The sequence below is a fragment of the Humulus lupulus genome, chromosome 6 (assembly GCF_963169125.1).
Source record: "Humulus lupulus chromosome 6, drHumLupu1.1, whole genome shotgun sequence".
NCBI classification, from domain to species: Eukaryota; Viridiplantae; Streptophyta; class Magnoliopsida; order Rosales; family Cannabaceae; genus Humulus; species Humulus lupulus.
In genome coordinates this window covers 194,860,040-194,881,822 of record NC_084798.1, presented here as the reverse complement: position 1 = coordinate 194,881,822, position 21,783 = coordinate 194,860,040, and the positions used below count along the sequence as shown (strand labels likewise).

Below are 21,783 nucleotides of genomic sequence, written 5' to 3'. Positions count from 1 at the left end.
GGCTTGTTTATCACCATTGGGATATTCCTTATGAAATCCCTAAGCCACTTGGCCTCTTTGCCATTTTTTGCTAGAGATATAAACTCATTCTCCATGTTTGAGTGAAATGTATGTTTGTTTCTTTGGGCCCTAAGAAACTGCTCCTGTTTTGAGCATAAATACCCAACCACTTGTGGAGAGATTATCTCCCACACTTGATATACAACTTGCATTAGAATATCATTCAAGTATCTTCAGGAACTTTGAATATTGGAGGCCTAGCTGCTTGGTCCTTTTAAGGTACCCCATAACTCTCTCAATTACTTTCCAATGTTCTATACTTTGATTACTAGTAAACCTACTTAGTTCACTAACCGCATATGCAATATCCGTTCTTGTACAATGAGCTGCGTACATTAGACTCCCTAATTTACTTGCATACTCAAGTTGAACCAGCGCTCTACCATTATTCTTTTCAAGATTTATGCTTGAATCAAATGGTATATTCGCCTCTTTGATTTTGAGATTACTAAACTTGTCAAGCACTTTCTCAACAAAGTGAGCTAGACTTAAGGCATAACCCCCACTATTTCTTCTCACTTTTATACCAAAGAATGTATCGACCTCTCAAAGGTCCTTCATCTAGAAACTGGAAGATGGAAACCTCTTCGTTTCCATTATGCATCTCATCTCATTACTCAAAATCAACAATCATCAATATATCGACACACCAAGATGAGTAGCCATCATAAGTCTTAGAGTATAAGCACTTGCCTAAATTATTGTGTATAAACCCATGTGAAATTATGGCTTTATCAAATTTCTCATGCAATTTTTTTTGTTGCATTCTTTAAACCATATAATGATTTAACAAGCCTACACATTTCATGTTAATTTCCCCTTAGAACAAAACCCTCTGGTTTTACCATATAAATATCCTCATCGAGATCTCCATTTAGGAATGCTGTTTTGACATCCATTTGATGAACATAAATGTTATATATTGATGATTAGGCTAATAGTACTCTTATAGTGGTTGTCCTAGCAACTAGTGTATACGTGTCAAAATAATTGATTCCTTCCTTTTGTTTAAACTCTTTGGCTACTAGTCTTGCCTTGAAGGTTTGTAATGTGTTATCAGTGTGAGATTTCCTCTGAAATACGCACTTGCACCAAATTTATTTTGAACCTTGTGGAAGGTCTACTAATTCCCATGTGTAGTTTGAAATAATTGAATCAATCTCATCATTTATTGCCTCCTTCCAAGAAGCAGAGTCTCTCGAAGACATTTCTTCTTGGAATGTTTTGGGATCATCTTTAACTTGAAGAGCCATAGGAAATTTCCATGTGACTTTGTCAAGTTTACCGTAGAGTATCTCTACTTGAAAATATTTCTTATTTGATCCCAACTCTTTAATCCTTTGGCTTCTCCGAGGCAATATAGGTTGCTCATCTACCTTTGGATCTTTCTCTTCAAGAGATTCTCCAACACTTGTGGTTTCTTGAGAGTTGCTAACACAAAATACCATATTCTCAAAGAACTTCACTTCTCTTGATTTAATTATCACATTAGACACCAAGTCTAATGGACTATTTAATTAGCACATTAGACTCCAAGTCTAATAGCCTATAGGCCTTGCTATTTGAGGCATAGCCTACAAATGCACACTTAACGACCCTTGGACCAAACTTGGTCCTTTTAAGCACGACACCCCCACACATTAAGATAGCGTATGTAAGGCTTCTTTCCTCTCGATAACTCATATGGAGATACTGTTAGGATTTATACCCTAAAAGCATGTAAAGACATTTTATTTATTTAAATAAAAGTACAATTTTATTATATTGAATGCTATAATTATTATTTGAATAATTTATACGAGTATCAAGAAATTCCATATTCATTTATGAGGATATGATCTTGTATTAGTACGAGAGAATTAAGATCATATACAATGAATAAACTAGTCAGTAACATATTAAAGTAAGAAATCTTTAACGAATGGTTACTAGTACAGTTTACTAATCATATGGGATGCAAGCAGTCTAGATTCAGATTACTGATGTGTGTAGACATCTTGGTAAAGATATTGTATATATTAGAGATTATATATGACATGACCAATGCGAATTAACAATCTTTATAAACTTACCATTTTCCATAAAGATTTAATTCTTATCAAAATAGATGACCATTTGTAGATCAATCTAAATCCTGAGTAGTCATGAACTCCTATTTATGCTTATTGGATCTTTTAATTCACTCATTAAGGTCTCTTAGTATAATGAGGCTAATGACTTTTGTTTTGGAGATTCAATTTCATGAATGGCTGGGAACATGATTTAAAATAATGGAATCCATACTTTCGTACCAAATCGAATATTGGTTCCCTTTAAGGGTTAATTCTAAAATTGAATAATTATTGAGCTCAAATCTATAATTTGATTATATATTAATTATTCGTTAGTGAATTAATGGTACTTAAGGAACAAGAGGTAATTAGAAGGGTGAAACGGTAATTTTGGACTAGCTATAATTAATGATCCAATAATTGGAGGAAAGAACTGCATTTATTGACTATATCGATGGACTACAAAGAAAACTCTATAAATATAATTCTATAAATACTTAGAGTGCAATTCCATATTTATAGTGGACTAATCATGGAATTAATAAATAAGATTATTAGATTAAAGAGTTTAATTAATAATCTGGTTTATTGAAGTTTTGTATTATAGGTCCATGGTCCCCAGGTCACATCTATCCTACACTATCAATGATAAGGATTTCATAAGGAAGATTTGTAGAGTGAAAGACTTAATTGCAAAGGAATTAATTTTCCAGGACAGGGAAATAATTATATGATAGATTTGGGTAATTGATTAATTGTGAATTAATTAATTATTTAACTGTATAGTTTTATTTTTAAAAATTATATGTTAAAATAAATATTAATCATGTTTGGATTAATATATAGAGAGATTAATAATTATCTTATTATAAGATTGATTACGCCCAAACTTGTCTTCACAAAGTGGTTGTTGTAGTGTAGTATGTGCGGTCGTGTCCACAGAGAGATTTCTTAATCAAAAGGTGATTAGTAGAACTAAAGCACAAACAATAAAGAAATCGTTAGTGGTTTTTGAGAAAATGTATAAAATAAAATTAAAGCAAATAAAATTGGTAGAAAAATTCAATAACAAAAGTGATAAAGTTTCAAGAATTACCTATATGTTTGGCTCATTTATTTGGATTTTGATTCACACACATAACACAATTAAATTGTTCACTTCCCAACAATTTAATCGGAAGATAAAACTAGAAGAACATATATAATAAAATGTATTCGAGTAATAACACTTCTCACCTTAGGAACATAGAAAATAATCTTATGAAAAATCTAAGAATGACAATATACCTTATTGACAATACTGCAATAAAAAACTAATCATAAAATTATAATATCAATATATTTGTATTATTATGTTCACATAGAAAAAACATGATTATGTCTATATAATACTAAATAGATAAATATATGGATATAGAGAGAGATAAAGAAAAATAGAAGAAATGATATTACTCAAATGTATAAGCTTTACGTACTTGATGAATCAAAACACAAATAATATTTTACCTCACATATAGGATCATCTCTTACCTTATTTAGGAAATTAGCCTAGAAAGCTAGTCATTCTAACAATAATCTAGAGATAAAATATGAGAAGAATTAGACAAAATGAGACTACATTTTACTATAGTTTTTGCTAATGAAAATTACATTCAAATATGTACAAGAGGTCCTCCTTATATAGAGTTTTGGAGACGCAATTGTAACATAAAATAATAAAGAGAAAGTAAAGCAAAAGCTAAAAACGTGTGATAGTAAATACAATTAACTACAGTCTAAAATCTGAAAGAGTGGGATTGATTTAGAAAGCTAGCAACTCCTTTCCAAAATTAAAGCGCAAATTGGTTAACTTTGCTCCATGTAACAATATTGTGAATATAATCTATATTAGCTGGCTGATTCATTCTATGGGTGGAGAGCATATCATCAATTAGATATTCATCAATTAGTGATATGATTTGGAGAAGCTGACTCCAACAATTTTTTCAATCTCCTCATGGTAGTTGGGCCTTGAGTAAGAGAATAAATCATCTTCCAATGGATTTGGACTTCCTCTCTATCATCATTTATTTATTGTCTTTGCAAAATTACCATATTTTTCTACAAAATCAAATTAAAATCACATATTTTCATATCAAATAAATATTCTATATTAATTTCATGAAAATATATAATTAAAATGTAATTCATTTAGATACTTTTGCTTGCGGGGAAATCATCACGAATAGGTGGACCATCAGCGGAATCACTGAATTCAAGTTGGGACAAGTGATCTGCCACGAAATTTTCAACACCTTTCTTGTATTTGATTTTGATGTCAAATTCTTGCAATAAAAGGATCCACTGTATTAAGCGCGCCTTAGCATCTTTTTTGGAAATGAGGTACTTAAAGGCAGAATGATCTGTGAAGATCATAATAGGTGAGCCAATCAAGTATGCTCGAAATTTGTCAAGAGCAAAGACAACGACAAGCAACTCTTTTTTAGCAGTGGAATAGTTTATTTGAGTATTATTAAGAGTTTGACTTGCATAGTAAACAACAAAAGGTTTCCCCTCCCTTCGTTGTCCCAAAACAGCTCCCACGACAAAATTGCTAGCGTCACACATGATTTCAAAAGGAAAATTCCCATCAGGTGACTGCATAATAAGAGCAGAAGTTAATTTTCCAACAAGTGGTCGGAAGGCATCCTCACACTTAGGCGTCCATTCAAAAGTAGCTTCTTTGGCTAAGAGGTTATATAGCAGACGAGAAATCGCTGAAAAGTTTTTAATGAACCTCCTATAAAAATCAGCATGCTCAAGAAAAGATTTGACATCTTTGATAGTTTTTGGAGTGAGCAAATTAGAAATGAGATCAATCTTATACTGATCAACCTCAATTCCTCTTTCAGAGACAATGTGTGCCAAGACTATGCCTGAAGTTACCATGAAATGGCATTTTTCCCAGTTGAGCACAAGACCTTTCTCAATACATCATGCCAAAACAACTTCTAAATTAAGAAGACATGCGTCAAAAGAGTTTCCAAAGACTGTTAAATCATCGATGAATACTTCCATACATTTTTCAACCATGTCACTGAAAATACTCATCATGCACCTTTGGAAGGTGGCTGGTGCATTACACCGAAAAGCATACGCGGAAAAGCATAAATACCAAAAGGACAAGTGAAAGTGGTCTTATCTTAATCCTCCAATGCAATCTCAATTTGATAGTAGCCTGAATAGCCATCAAGAAAGCAATAGAAAGGATGACCAGCCACACGTTCAAGGATTTGGTCAATGAATGGAAGTGGAAAATGATCTTTGCGGGTGGCAGAATTCAACTTTCGATAGTCAATGCACATGTGCCAACCCGTCATAGTTCTTGTGGGGACAAGGGCCCCTTTCTCATTTTCAACAACAGTTACACCCGACTTTTTGGGTACTACTTGAGTTGGACTAACCCATTTGCTATCAGCCACTGGATAAATGATGTCAGCATCCAGAAGTTTCTGCACTTCATTTTTCACAAATTCTTTCATTGTGGGGTTCAATCTACTTTGAGGATCTCTTTGAGGGATTGCCCCATCCTCCAGATTGATTCGATGAGAGCAAATCAGATGGCTAATACCTTTAATATCAGAAACCATCCATCCTAATGCAGGATTAAGCTTTTGCAGTAGCTTAATTAGCTTAATTTCTTGTGAAGGATCAAGTTTGGATGAAATGATAACAGGAAAGGTATCACCATCACCCAGGAAGACATATTTTAAACCCTCAGGTAGTTGAGCTAACATAACAATGGGAAACTCTTCAGCAGAAGGTTTTGGCTTTTCCCTTTCACTAGGTAGCTCTTCAAAGCGAGGTTACCAAAACTTTGTTCTTTCCTTTTGTGAGTCTTTATAATAAGAATTTTCATTAATTGACTCATCAAAACCAGAACTTTCACTAACAGAGAGGAGTTCATCAAGATCATCAAAATTTCTTTGCAATTGAATCTCCTCAGGAATGAGTGTGTCAATCAGAAATGTCTGATAACACTCATCATCATCATGTGGTTGCTTTGAAACATGAAAAATATTGACCTCGAGAGTCATATTCCCAAAAGTTATTTTCATGAGACCATTACTACAATTAATAAGGGCATTAGTTGTAGCAAGGAAAGGTCTTCCAAGTATGATAGGGATTTTTGACTCCATGTTAACCACAGATTGAGTATCCAGAATGAGGAAGTCAATGGGGTAATAGAATTTGTCAACTTGAACAAGAACATCCTCAACAATACCCCGAGGCTTCTTAAGAGAATGATCAGCCAGTTGTAAGACTACAAAAGTAGGCTTGATTTCACCAAGACCAAGTTGCGAGTACACAGAATAAGGCATGAGATTGACACTCGCTCCTAAGTCTAACAAAGCTTCGCTGAATTCATGAATCCCAATTTGGCAGGAAATGGTGGGACAACCAGGATTTTTGTATTTTGGCGGTGTCTTTTGTTCAATTACTGCACTAACTTGCTGAGTCAAGAAAACAGTCTTCTTGACATGATGCTTCCTTTTTACAATGCAAAGATCCTTGATGATTTTAGCATAGGCTGGCACTTGTTTGATTATGTGAAGCAAAGGAATATTAATCTTCACTTGTGTTAAGTGCTCAAGGATTTCTTCTCGATTTTCAGGAATTTTCCCATCAGGTCTCAGAGCCTGGGGAAATGGCACTTTTGTAGAAGCATTGAATGGCACACTATCAGGGACAACATTTGGAGATTTTGAAGTAGTGGCTGCTATTGGTGGATCTTCCAAAGCCTTACCACTTCTAGTTGTGATGACATTAGCCTCCATAAGGTTTTGATCGTTAGAGTTGGAGGTTTGAGCCATATGTTGCCCTTGTGTATTGAATTGAGACTGAGAAGGAAGTTTGCCTCTTTCAAAATTAGCCAAGGATCCAGTCAGTTTTGAAAAGTGACTTTTCATTTCCTTGATTTCTTCCATCATTTGGCAATTTATTTTGTCTTGCTCCTCCATGAATGAATGAAGGGTGTTCTCAAGAGAACTCCTTTGAGGTGGAACATTGTATTGAGGAGCAGATTGAGCTTTTGATGGTTGAGACTGGTGCTCATTTCTCCATTTCCCTCTAGAAGATTGTGCTTGGTCGAGATCTCTCCAACTGAAGTTTGGGTGGTTTCTCCAACCAGGGTTGTACGTATGAGAGAATGGCTTATTATAGGCCCTGAAGGCATTACATTGCTCTTAATAAACCCCCCTCATTTCACTAAAAGCTAAGCATTCCTTAGTTAAATGATCCGTTCCTCCACACACAAAACATGACTCATGTGTTTCTGCTCAGGAAATCATATGAAGTCCTTGCCCCCTTTTGTCTTAAAGGCCTCAAGCTGCTTTGTTAAAGCTTCTACTTGAGCTTTTAGACTATCTTCCTCCTTCAATTGGTAAATTCCTACTGGTTAATTTATGTTGTTGCTTTCAGTAGCACTTGGACCAGTCCAAGTATGAGAATTTTCTGCAAGCTCATTGAGATATTCCAAGGCCTCTTCAGGATCTTTTTGGAGGAATTCACCATTGCACATCATTTCTAAAAACTGGCGTTTATGAATTGTAAGGTCTTCATAGAAATAGCTAACTAGGTACCATTTTTTATAGCCATGGTGGGGACAAAGAGTCAACAATTCTTTAAACCTTTCCCAGACTTGATAGAGAGTTTCATTGTTTTTTTTAGAAAAGGTAGAAATCTGTCTTTTTAAGCCATTGGTCTTGTGGTTAGGGAAGTATTTGTGAAAGAATGACGATATCATTTCATCCCATGCTCCAATAGACCTTGGTCTCAGAGAGTATAACCAGCTTTTAGCCTTACCCTTCAAAGAGAAGGGAAAAACTTTAATCGCATAGTATCTGCGATATTAGCTTGGTTATAGAAAGTAGCTACCACCTCCTCAAATTCCCTAATATGCAAATAAAGATTTTCATTTTCTAAACCATGGAAATTCAGCAAGAGGATAATCATGCCAGGTTTAAATTCAAAGTTTGGCATATTTGGTGGAAAGATGATACAAGAAGGGGTAGGAGTACGAGTAGGATGGAGATAGTCATTTAGACTTCTCTACTGAATTTCCTCATTATGATCCATTGCAAAAGGATTATGAGCAATTGCTGAGGTGGGAGAGGAAATGTTGGATGTATCGGAAGAGTTGTCACTAGGGGTGTCGGGTCTCCTAACAAATCTCCCTAGTTCATCTCTATGATGATTCATCCACTTTCAAAAATGAGATTTTTTTTTAACTTGTTCCTTGGTAGATTTGGACAATTTGAAATGATTTCACATGCCTCACCAAAACTCCCCGAGGTTACTAGATGAGATGGAAAATCACAATTCAAACCTTTTCAACCAAATAACCAATAAGTAAAATAAATTACTTATTTTGAAAGAACAAGCTTGTTTTTTTTTAAATAGTAACAAGTTCAAAAATGTAATAATACAAGGGCATACACAAGAAATACTCCTAGGCTGATTGGGAAGGTTGCCAAGGTACCGCTTCATCTCACACTTTCCAAGACAGAACCAAGGTTCCCAGGAAAGTGTAGAGGGTACTCTATCACAGACCTTAAAAGCCAATCTTTCTAGACAGAATACTCTCCGTTTTTACCACTTGTTGCATTACACTATTGCCCCCAATATTAGAGAATTTTATGCTAAAATTTTATGAACAATTTTTTTTAGAATTTTATGATTTTTTTTTAAAACAAGAGTTAAAGAGGAAAAACCTAAATTAAAGCTAATCTAAAACATAACGTTACACAAATTATGAGACCTAACTTATTTTCTAAAAATTTGAAATCTATAAATTTAAAACTAAAAAGTAAAACTAGAAACAAAATAATTAAATGACAAATAATTACAAAATTAACAATGGAAGCAATCAACTAAAAAAAATTAATACCAAAAATAAAAATAACTTACAAAGAAAATTAATGACTAATAATTTTTTTTTTGAAACACAAGTTATATATGAACTAAAGACAATGAATAATAGAAAGAGAAAAAGAAAACGCATAGAAAAAAAAATAGTAATTGAATAAAAAAAAATTTAAGCTAACAAAAAAAAATAGATAATCACTAATATAATAATATATATATGAAAAAAAAGTATTGACAGAATAAAAAAAAATCAGAACAAACAAAATTACTAGCTAACAATACCTTCTTCTTCTTTTTTTTTGCAAATGATTCAAACAAATAAAAGATAATCCTGTTGGATTAGCTTATACAGGATCTTTATTTATTTTCATGTATATCTAATATTAAACAAATTAATGCGAGATAGCCTAAAACATATTTCTAAAATTGAATTCAAAGAGAAACAAAGAATATAATACTTACAGTATACGCAGCGGAATGAAACAGTCCTTCCTTCAATTTCTCTAACTCTTGTATCCTCTCTGTCGCAGAGTATTATCAAGAAACTGAACCAATCTTCTATTTTCTTCACAATCTTCCAATGTATCCTTAGAACCACCTAGACTAGTGTGGGAAATTCTCAACACATGAGATAGATATAGAGAGAAGAAGAGAAAATAACAAAGAGGCTTAGAAAGGGACTTGTGTTTAGAGATAATCTAAAACTAACAGAAAACCAGTGATAAAACTTATGTTTTGACTTCTCTCTAAGCACTCCTTTTATAGACTCAATTAGGTCATTTAATTTAATTAAAAAAATCAATAAAATAATAGCTATTTTGAACCCTTAGGTCGAAATTATCATGGGCTTTAGGCCTGTGAAATTTCCCATTTGATTATAAGTCCATTGGACTTAAAATCAAGACCTGTAATATTTTCTATTGATTTAATTAATTAAATAATTATTTAAATCCTGTATCAAATTAATTATTTATAATTTGAACATTGATTTAAACTTATTTATTAATTTAGATACCAATTTATCATAATTAATAAATCTGCCATAATTTCTCTTTTCTTCTCAAAATTACACAACTCTGTGAAACTATCCAAAATTGACCTGGTCAACTCTGATAATTCTAATTGATAATTAAATCAATTAATTGAGACTATCTAGATGATTTTATCCAAGGTACAATGGGTACCATGGGCCTATGAAATCAAGCTCCAATAAGTTATCATAAATCTAACAAATAAATTTACTAACTTATTAATTCCTCGTGACTCCACTATAGACTCGGAATTGCACTCTTGAATTCATAGAATGCTCTATAACAAATATAGATACGCTATTAATTATCCATTGTTACAACCATAATTGTCACTCAATCCTCTATAGATGGTCTACAATGAGATAGGACTAAAATACCGTTTTACCCCTCATTGTATTTTATCCTTAAAACACTTAGTTCCTTGTAAATAATATTTCAGTAAACTAATTTAATTACTGAAATGAGATCTCTATCATTTAACATCTTGAACCATGCTAAAAGGAAACCATCGTTTCACTTCTTCATCAGAAGCTATAGATGTTCATATCTATGATTAACACTCCCACTCAATTATACTACCGAGTTCCCAAGATGTAAGTATGGGCTAGTCTGTAGGGTAAGCTGGTAACGAACAAGTCAAATAACTCAAATAATACAATCACTTAGAATACTAACCACTTAGAATTGAGATTGAATTGACCTATGGTCAACTATATGATATGACTAGAATAGATAATAACGATATGTTTACTTATCTTATCAACTGTCAATATCGGTCCTGTCCGATGTAACAAATACATCCGACCTTATCTACTTTGCTAATGTTCTGGAAAGAACATAACACTGTAATGTGTAAGTAGATCATATCATAGTTTGGCAAGTCAGTGTAAATCTTGTCCACTGACTAATCTTAGGACTAAATTATTTTGAACATATAATCATATTTATATTCCACTGTGATTACGCCACTATAAATAAGATTAGCTATATGCTCGAGATTTAATAGAAGTTTATAATAAAAAAATAATCATGAAAATAAAACATGTGAGCAAAGTGATTAACCAAGTCAAAAAATGACTTCTATTCTTTTATTGATTATAAAATGAGATTACAATGAATTTGGGTTTTAATTAGGGCATAAAACCCCAACAAATACTAATAACAAAATAAAGTAGTAACGCCAATAATATATACACATACAAAGAAAGCAAATAATAAAACTAAAATGACTTACCTCTTGGTTGTGTATTCCACTAAGCTTTTGATATCTATCTCCCCGGCAACGGCGCCAAAATTTGATTACGCCCAAACTTATCTTCACAAAGTGGTTGTTGTAGTGTAGTATGGGCGGTCGTGTCCACAGAGAGATATCTTAATCAAAAGGTGATTAGTAGAACTAAAGCACAAAGAGTAAAGATATCGTTGGTAGTTTTTGAGAAAATGTTGAAAATAAAATTAAAGCAAATAAAATTGGTTGAAAAATTCAATAACAAAAGTGATAAAGTTTCAAGAATAACCTATATGTTTGGCTCATTTATTTGGATTTTGATTCACACATATAACACAATTAAATTGTTCACTTCCCAAAAATTTAATCGGAAGATAAAACTAGAAGAACATATATAATAAAATGTATTCGAGTAATAACACTTCTCACCTTAGGAACATAGAAAATAATCTTATGAAAAATCTAAGAATGACAATATACCTTATTGGCAATACTGCAATAAAAGACTAATCATAAAATTATAATATCAATATATTTGTACTATTATGTTCACATAGAAAAAGCATGACTATTTCTATATAATACTAAACAGATAAATATATGGATATAGAGAGAGATAAAGAAAAATAGAAGAAATGATATTACTCAAATGTATAAGCTTTACGTACTTGATGAATCAAAACACAAATAATATTTTACCTCACATATAGGATCATCTCTTACCTTATCTAGGAAATTAGCCTAGAAAGCTAGTCATTCTAACAATAATCTAGAGAGAAAATATGAGAAGAATTAGACAAAATGAAACTACATTTTACTATAGTTTTTGCTAATGAAAATTACATTCAAATATGTACAAGAGGTCCTCCTTATATAGAGTTTTTGAGACGCAATTGTAACATAAAATAATAAAGAGAAAGTAAAACAAAAGCTAAAAATGTGTGATAGTAAATAAAATTAACTACAGTCTAAAATCTGAAAGAGTGGGATTGATTTAGCAAGCTAGCAACTCCTTTCCAAAATTAAAGCGCAAATTGGTCAACTTTGCTCCATGTAACAATATTGTGAATATAATCTATATTAGCTGGCTGATTCATTCTATGCGTGGAGAGCATATCATCAATTAGATAATCATCAATTAGTGATATGATTTGGAGAAGCTGACTCCAACGATTTTTTCAATCTCCTCATGGTAGTTGGGCCTTGAGTAAGAGAATAAATCATCTTCCAATGGATTTGGACTTCCTTTCTATCATCATTTATTTATTGTCTTTGCAAAATTACCATATTTTTCTACAAAATCAAATTAAAATCACATATTTTCATATCAAATAAATATTTTATATTAATTTCATGAAAATATATAATTAAAATGTAATTCATTTAGATACCTGGCTTGCATAAGTGCATTTTCATGCACTAATAAAATATATTTTTAATAAGTTATTTATTTATATATTTAAAACTAATATTTTAAGATGAAGTTAATTTTTAATTAACTGATATTTATTTTGGGATAAATATATTATCTTGAATATTAATTAAATTTAAAAATGAGAAAATTAGGAAAATCCCTAATGTGGCTCACGACACACACTCACTTTATAATGAGTGTGTTGCACCACTCAGGGAAGGAAAATATAAGTGGGATTAAAAAAATTTTATTTCAAATTTTTTGTTTATTTTATTATATTTATTTATTCTTTTTAAATATGATCTAAAATTAAATAATTAAAATAAAAGTAACTAATCAATTTTATTTTAAATAAAATAAAGAATAATTAAATTAGTTAATTATCTTTATAAACTTGAAAGAAGCGATACTTTCAGTTTAAGTTTTATAAAGTTGTTTTGACTGTCAGACTCTCTCTCAAGAAAAGGATAGAATTTCCTAAACTTGAAATTCTAGAAATTTCTATAGTCTCTCTCTTCTCAAACCTCTCTAGATCTCATGTGTTGAGTACATCTAGAGAGTTCTAAATCAACCCTTGAATCCTATGTGACCACACACATCCCCGTGTGTTTAAGAATTGATCTAGAAGGTCATGTTGTGAGCTTTCAGAATAAGGTTAGGAATTTCGTTGATTTATACAAAAAGATTCAAGGACACTTGATATGCTTCAATAGCTAACCTTTCATATATTTGTATGTGATTTACTATATCTATATATGAATGATCCTGGCTGGTATTAATAATTTTTAAAAAGATCTCATTCCGCTGTGCATTCTGATTTTCATAAATAATACCAAAAGACACATTATTCTTTTTCATAGGAATTCGATTCAATATATGACACACAGTAAGCAAAGCTTCACTCCGCAAATTATAACACAATTTAGAATGTAAAGGCATAAAGTTAATCATCACAAGATAAGTCCTATTATTTCTTTAAGATATTCCATTTTGTGGTGGAGTGTATAGTCCAGTGTATTCATGTATAATGCCATGTTGTTCACAAAACACATTGAAAGCATTTAAAAAGTATTCACCACCTCTATCACTTCTAAGAGTCTTTATTTTCCTTTCCCATTGATTTCTACTTCAGCTTTATAGACTTTAAATGCATTAAATGCCTCATCCTTACACTTAAGTAAATACATATAATTATATCTATAACAATCATCTATAAAAGTCATGAAGTGTCTATTTCCTCCTCTGGTCAACATGCCATTCGATTTACATAAATCACCATGTACCAAATTGTAATGACCCAACTACTCTAGACTTTGGACCATTAATGACTACTATACATAGACACTAGTTTTTTAATAAAACTTACAAGTAAAATAATCATAACTTCATTAAAAACTTGTAAAACAAATGTTAAACTACATTAAATTTAAAGTAGGATATGGGATCCCATTGTTTGTAAAAAAAAACATAACATAATTTTAAATAAAATGTATTACATAATAAAGTGCGGAAAATACATATAAAACCATAATTAAAGAGACTTCATCCTCGAATCGAACTCTCGGCCCTTCGATTCTATTCCGCCTCAATACACATTCCCAAGTTTCCAAGAACCTTTACCGCCACCAAAGCTATTTTCCTGCACATATAAACATAAAGGAGTGAGCCTAATGCCCAGCAAGGAAAATCTAACACATAAACCATATACATAAAATTCATAATGCAACATAAAACATATCATAAACATATGTTACACGTACTATAATGGCCATTATTACTTGGGGTCCCATAAACTAAACAAGTCATATGCCCATTAGATTTGTGGGGCTTGCTAGCTAAGCAAGTCATATGCCCATGAATTTATTGGGGCTTGTTAGTTATACAAGTCATATGCCCAAGTCTACAAACATACATAATACACAAATCATAAGTTAACATAACACATAAATCATAAGATAACATATGGCATAACACATAATATCCTATCCTATTTTCCTTACCAAAAGTACCGGGATATGAGAACAGGTTTGGGACTTTGGAACACTCCTAAAAGCCATAATTGAAAGGGTGGGAATACTGAAGAAAGAGGAAAGAAAAGAATGGACGAACTATACCATCAAGAATATACTTACCAAAAACCTTATGTTCAAGATATTAGATTTCCTATCCATGAATAAAGAATAAAGTTAGTGTGTTGAGTAGAAAACTATAAGAACTTAAAGAAAACAATACCAAAAATGAACTAGATTTTGGAATCCCTTGAATGCTTCGATGACCAATCTAAACCTTGAACTGAAATGTGCTATAAACCTTACTTCCCAAGTGTTTGGTAAGCTTATAATGATTAAGCTTACACTACTACAAAAAAGACTTTTTAGGACTAGCATTGCGAGTCCTATAAAAGTTTTTAGGACTCGCGGGACGCGAGTCCTCTATTTGAGAGCCTTAAAAACTAAGGTTTTTAGGACTCGCGTTGCGAGTCCGAAAAGATCTTGCTGAGTGCCTTTAAGTAACGCGAGTCCTAAAAAGTTTTTACTACTACAAAAAATAAGTATTTTTGGACTCGCAATGTGTGTCTTAAAAAATTTATTTGAGTAGCTTTTAATTAATTATATAATTTTATTTTATAAATCAAAATTTGGGTAAAATGCCCAATTTTTTTTTAAATCTCATTATTGCTGAATAAATAATAAATATATACTTATATATTTAAAATAAATAAATTATAAAAATATTAGAAATATTATTATTATTAGTTGAATGAATATATTAAAGATACACAAAAATAAAATCAAAGCAAACATTATTCTATACCAATAATATTACATGATTATATACAATCAACGTGAATAAAATATATGCAACCATTAATCTATACCAATAATATTACATGATTATATACAATCAACCTGAATAACATATCTGAAACTTTTCCATTGACACAAAGATCCAAACAAAACTTTTCCATTGACATAAAGATCAAAACAAATACAACACCTAAAATCCAAACAAAGACAACCAGCTAGCCACCACCTGAAAATGAAGACCCGCCTCCGAGCCACCGCCTCTGTGAGCAAGCGCTGCAGCGAGCTCCTCCGCGAGCCCCTCTGAGCCACCGCCTCTGTGAACCAACGTTGCAGCGAGCCCCTCCGAGCCACCGCCTCTGTGAGCCAGCGTTGCAGCGAGCCCCTCCGCGAACCCCTCCGATCCACCGCCTCTGTGAGTGAGCCCCTCCGCGAGCCCCTCCGAGCCACCGCCTCCGCGAGCAATCTCGTCGACGACGTTGCAGCAAGCCATCGTTCAGCGAGCCCCACCGCGAGCCACCGCCTCATCTGCTTGAGCAAGCCATTGATCTCGTCGACGATGTGAGGTTTGGGAGGGAGACAGGTGATGCATGGTCAGCTGGGGAGAAGAGGGTTGGGAAGAGGCTGAAACGTTTAGGGTTAGGAGACTTAAGTGTATTTGATCATATTTTTTTTTAAATACAATATTCGGGCCCCAAATAAATAAAATTAAATTTTCTTTTCTGTTTTTAAAAAATAAAAATAAAAGAAATCTATTTTTTTTTTAATTTAGTTATTAAAATAAAACTTTAATTTATTCATTTATTTATCATTTTTTACTTAAAAGTTTTTAGGACACCCAAAGTGAGCCCTTAAAATTAACCACTAATATAACACTTAAATTTTCTATTATGGTTTTTTAGGACCCACATATGTTTTTAGGACACTTATTGCGAGTCCTAAAAACAATTTTTCATGAAAATTGGAGGGAATTTGAATTTTTTTTAAATTTAAACTTTTAGGATACACATAAGTATTTTGGACTCGCAATGCAAGTCCTAAAAGCATTCTTTTAGGACTCGCAACGCGAGTCCTAAAAAGTCCAGGAGGTGTTTGTTTTAAAAAAAAACTCAAACATTTAGGACACACATAGCTTTTAGGACTCACTCTGCGAGTCCTAAAACAAATTCTTTAAGGACTCGCAACGCAAGTCCTAATAAGTCCAGGAGGCTTTTTTAGGACTCGCATTTAGGTGTGTCCTAAAAATGTGTTTTTGTAGTAGCGTTATAATCCCCAACCCAAGTGTTTAAGCACTCAAAAATAACCTAGCAGCTTGCAGCCTCTCAACTTAGCTTGATGAATGAATAAATGGCTGGGTACTAGGTCCTATTTATAGATTTCAAGAATGAAAAGATCTTCATTTAACTTGAATAAAATAATGGCTTTTTAAGTGAAAAATATTTGAATTATCATTCAGCAGAGGCTGAAGACTCAGTCAGAAAGATGCTGGACTTATCAAGAGGTTAAAGATTAAAATGAGAACGTTTTCAAAAACATTCAAAAGTATATCAAAGGAGCCGATATATCGCCCCTTGTAGGCGATATATCACCTGGGCCAGCATGCCCGAGGCTCGTCGAGGTGCTCGTGCGAAGTTACGTGTTTTTCGTATCCCCGTACTGCGATATACCACCCCCTATAGCTGCGATATATCGGCATACGGGGAATATTTAAACATGAAATTGCACATTTTAAGCTTAATTTGAATTGAGTAAACAGCCTTGACTAAGTCCTCTAACGTTTTCAAAGCTGCTGACAGACCCTAGGATATTCAAATATTACTCTTAATAAACTTATTCCTCAAAAATACTTAATTATCATTAAACATACACATGACAAGTGTTACTTTCTTATTGGGTCTAACTAAACCTTATAATATAATAAATATCATCATCAATATCGGTCATAATAATCAAACCTTAGGTTAAAATTTAAATTCTTAAACTATAGGTTAAACTTAGAATATCTACAAGTGTTACTACGAGTGTCCAATTAAATCACGGTCTGAACCAAAATTCACAGTCATAAAAATACTACTACAATTACTATTATTACTACTATCTAACTAGCTAAGTAAAGTTCTTGGGCTCTACAATTCTCCCCTACTAAAAAGAATTTCATCCTCGAAATTTACTTACCAAATAACTCCGGATACCGACCTTGCATGTCCTCCTCCAACTCCCACATTGCCTCTAGCTTAGAACTATTACTCCATAGGACTTTGACTATAGGAATTCTCTTGGACCGTAACTGCTTCACCCCCTATCCAAGATGCTAACCGGTCGTTCCTCGTAACTCAAGTCTTTCTGGAGTGCTATCGTATCGTACTTGAGGATGTGAGATGGGTCTGACACATACTTGCATAGCATCGAGATGTGGAACACGTTGTGACTATCTGCTAGTGCTGGCGGTAGGGCTAGTCTATATGCAACTGCTCCCACTTTGTCCAATATCTCAAAAGGACCTATAAATTGGGGACTAAGCTTTCCTTTCTTCCCAAACCGCTTTACACCTTTCATAGGAGATATCTTCAAGAAGACTTGATCTCCGACTTTGAATTCCACATCACGTTGCTTGGCATCCGCATAGCTTTTCTGACGGCTTTGAGCAGCAAGCATACGCTGTCTAATAAGCGCTACTGCTTCTTGAGCTTGTCTAACAGCTTCGAGACCTAGAAGCTGCCTTTCTCCTACCTCGTCCCAATGCAATGGTGATCGGCACCTTCTTCCAAAAAGAAATTCATAAGGTGTCATCCCAATCGTTGACTGGTAGCTATTGTTATAAGAGAACTCTATTAGCGCCAAGTACTTATTCCATGATCCTCTGAAATCAAGCACACATGCGCGTATCATATCTTCTAAAATCTGAATCGTATGCTCGGATTGCCCGTCTGTCTGAGGATGAAAAGTTGTACTAAGTCTTAACTTAGTACCCATAGCTTGTTGTAATTTTCCCCAAAATCTCGATGTAAACACCGATCCTCTATTCGACACTATTTTCTTGGGGATTCCATGCACCCGTACTATCTCTTGGACGTAGATGTCTGAATAGTGGTCTGTCGTGTATGAAGTCTTAATAGGCAGGAAATGAGCCGACTTGGTTATTCTATCTAATACTACCCAAGCGGAATCATGCTGCTTATTCGTCCTTGGCAAACTTGTCACGAAGTTCATAGCTATATCGTTCCACTTCCATTCTGGTACGCTAAGCGGTTGCAATAAACCTGCAGACCGCTGATGCTCTGCTTTCACTTGCTGGCATACAAGACACTTGGACACAAACTCTACTATGTCCTTCTTCATCCCTGGCCACCAATAGATTGCCTTGATGTCATGAGTCATCTTGGTAGACCATGGATGAACTGAGTATGGGGTACTGTGCGCTTCTTCTAGAATCGTCTTCTTAATCCTTTGATCATTTGGCACGCATACCCGATCCTTATATCTCAATAAACCTTGACTAGATATTGAGAAATTTGTGGTCTTGCCTTCTCTAACTACATCCATATGTGCTACTAGTGTGTCGTCTTGTCCTTGATCAATCCGTATATCTTCTAGCAGATTCGGCTGGATAGACAAGTTAGCCAGCTTGCCGACAACTACTTTAATTCCAGCATTGATCAGCTCCTGCTGCAGTTGTTTTTCTAATCCGACTAATGCTGCTAAACTTCCATAACTTTTTCTACTTAGCACATCGGCAACTACATTTGCCTTCCCCGAGTGGTATAAGATTTCTCAGTCGTAATCCTTTACTAACTCTAACCACCTGCGCTGCCTCATATTGAGCTCCTTCTGAGTAAAGAAGTGCTTTAAACTCTTGTGGTCCGTATAAATCTCGCACCGTTCTCCGTAAAGATAATGGCGCCATATTTTTAACGCAAAGACCACTGCTGCCAACTTCATATCGTGAGTTGGATAGCGCTGTTCATACTCCTTCAACTATCGTGAGGCGTAGGCTATCACCTGGTCATTTTGCATCAGCATGCAACCCAATACTTGCTTCGATGCATCGCAGTAAACTACGAACTTATCGTTGGGTGTCGGTACACAAAGTACAGGTGCTGAGCAAAGCTTATCCTTAAGCAACTAGAAGCTTTCTTCGCACCTATCATTCCAGTTGAATCTTTGTTGTTTCCGGGTCAGGTTGGTGAGCGGAGTGGCTATCTTAGAAAAGCCCTCTATGAACCTCCTATAATAACCTGCTAACCCTAGAAAGCTTCTTACTTCAAATGCGTTCTTTGGTCTTGGCCAATCCTTTACGGCCTCTACCTTTGATGGGTCTACTGCAACTCCCTCTTTTGATATAATGTGCCCAAGGAACGCCACTTCCGAAAGCCAAAACTCGCATTTCTTGAATTTGGCATAGAGTTGATGCTCCTTCAGTCGTGACAAAATCAACCTCAAATGTTCCTCGTGCTCTACTTCATCCTTAGAGTATACTAAGATATCGTCGATGAACACGACAAATTTATCTAAGTAGTCCTTGAAGACCCTATTCATTAAGTCCATAAATGCGGCTGGTGCGTTAGTAAGACCAAAGGACATAACCAAGAACTCGTAATGTCCATAACAAGTTCTAAAGGTTGTCTTAGGAATATATTCTCCCTTTACCTTGAGCTGATGGTACCTGGACCGTAAATCAATCTTCGAAAATACAGTCGCACCTCGGAGTTGATCAAACAAGTCGTCGATCCAGGGTAGTGGGTACTTATTTTTAATCGTTACTTTATTCAATTCGCGGTAGTCTATGCACATCCACATACTTCCTTCCTTCTTCTTCACGAATAGCACTGGAGCTCCCCATGGCGAATGGCTCGGCCTAATAAAACCCAAGTCTAGGAGTTCTTGCAGTTGCGTCTTTAACTCCTTGAGTTCTGTAGGGCCATTCGATATGGTGCCTTGGAAATAGGCTCGGTGCCCAGTACTAATTCTATTGTGAAGTCAATTTCCCGAGTTGGCGGCAATCCTGGCAAGTCATCGGGAAATACCTCTGGGAATTCTCGTACAATACGGACGTCTCCAACCTTAAGTGGTGTCTCCTTTTCCACATTTGTGATGCTGGCTAAGAACTCTTGACATCCTTTCTCCATCATTCTTTGAGTTTTGAGAGATGATACTAACAGGGTGCGTAATCCTGAAGCTTTCCCCATGAAGCATAGTTTCTGGCCGTTAGGAGTCTCGAACATCACCTTCTTACATTTGCAGTCGATGGTTGCACCATGTCGTGCTAGCCAGTCCATGCCTAGTATTACGTCGAAGTCCTTGATCACCAGTTCTATCAGATCTCCTTCTAGTTCTACGTCCTCAATCTTGATCGGTATGCCTCGTACTATCCGTGATGATAGAACTACTTTGCCCGAAGGCAACTCGGTTACAAACCTAGTTCTAAATTTTTCACAAGGTTTGTCTAGTTTTTCTATCATTCCTAACGAGATATACGAATGAGTGGCTCCCAAATCAAATAATACAGAGCATATATTATTGAGGATAGAAACCTGACCTGTGACCACCTTATTGCTAGCATCATCCTCTCCTTGGGTTAAGGTAAAAACCCTAGCAGGAACCATCTTGTCGTCTTTCTTTCCTTCTGGCTTGCGCTGAGGACAATCTCTTTTCTGGTGTCCTTCCTGACCACAGCTAAAACATTCCTTGGTGTTTGCGCGACATTCTCCCGGATGTTTCTTCTAACACTTAGCACATGGCGGGTATTCCACATAACCCGGCTTATTTCCCCCATTATTTGTTCGTGCCCTCTTATCGCTGTCAGATTGCTTGTTATCAGGATGCCTTCTCTTCTAACTGTTACCGTTGTTGCCTGACTGATTGTTGCTATTATGGTTGTTGTTCCGACTGGTCTGAGGTTGACTCTGTTGTCTAGGCTCAGGCTTACTAGCTTCTTCTTTACTTACATTAGCCTGCAATCTCTCTACTTCTATTGTCGTCTCAAGAACATCGGCGTACGTAGTATTCCCCGGGTTTGCTAGCTTAACCCCCATCTCGATCTTCAGTCGAAGTCCTCTAAGAAACTTGTTCACCCTCAAAAAATCAGTTGGAACCATCTCAGATGCGAACATAGATAGGTAGTCGAACTGACGAGCATACTCTGCCACTGATAAACTTCCTTGCTTCAAGTTGGCGAACTCCTCAACTCTTGAAGCGAGTACAGCCGAATTGTAATACTTCTTGTGGAACAGCTCCACAAATCGAGTCCATGTCATGGTGGCAACATCATGCGATTGCTGGACCAAGTCCC

The 21,783-nt window shown here is 34.7% G+C and overlaps 1 protein-coding gene and 1 non-coding gene across 2 annotated transcripts; one reads left to right on the top strand and one right to left on the bottom strand.

Annotated features, from left to right (window-relative positions):
• Positions 1-5,956: 5,956 nt before the first annotated feature.
• On the bottom strand, positions 5,957-15,987 carry LOC133785818 (uncharacterized). Its single transcript, XM_062225032.1, has 2 exons — positions 15,710-15,987; positions 5,957-7,316 (listed from the first exon to the last, which is right to left on the bottom strand). The coding sequence occupies exons 1-2, from the start codon at positions 15,985-15,987 to the stop codon at positions 5,957-5,959; spliced, it is 1,638 nt and encodes a 545-aa protein (XP_062081016.1).
• Positions 7,742-7,849, top strand: LOC133787332 (small nucleolar RNA R71). Its single transcript, XR_009872360.1, has one exon. It is a non-coding gene; the product is annotated as a small nucleolar RNA R71 (small nucleolar RNA).
• Positions 15,988-21,783: the final 5,796 nt, after the last annotated feature.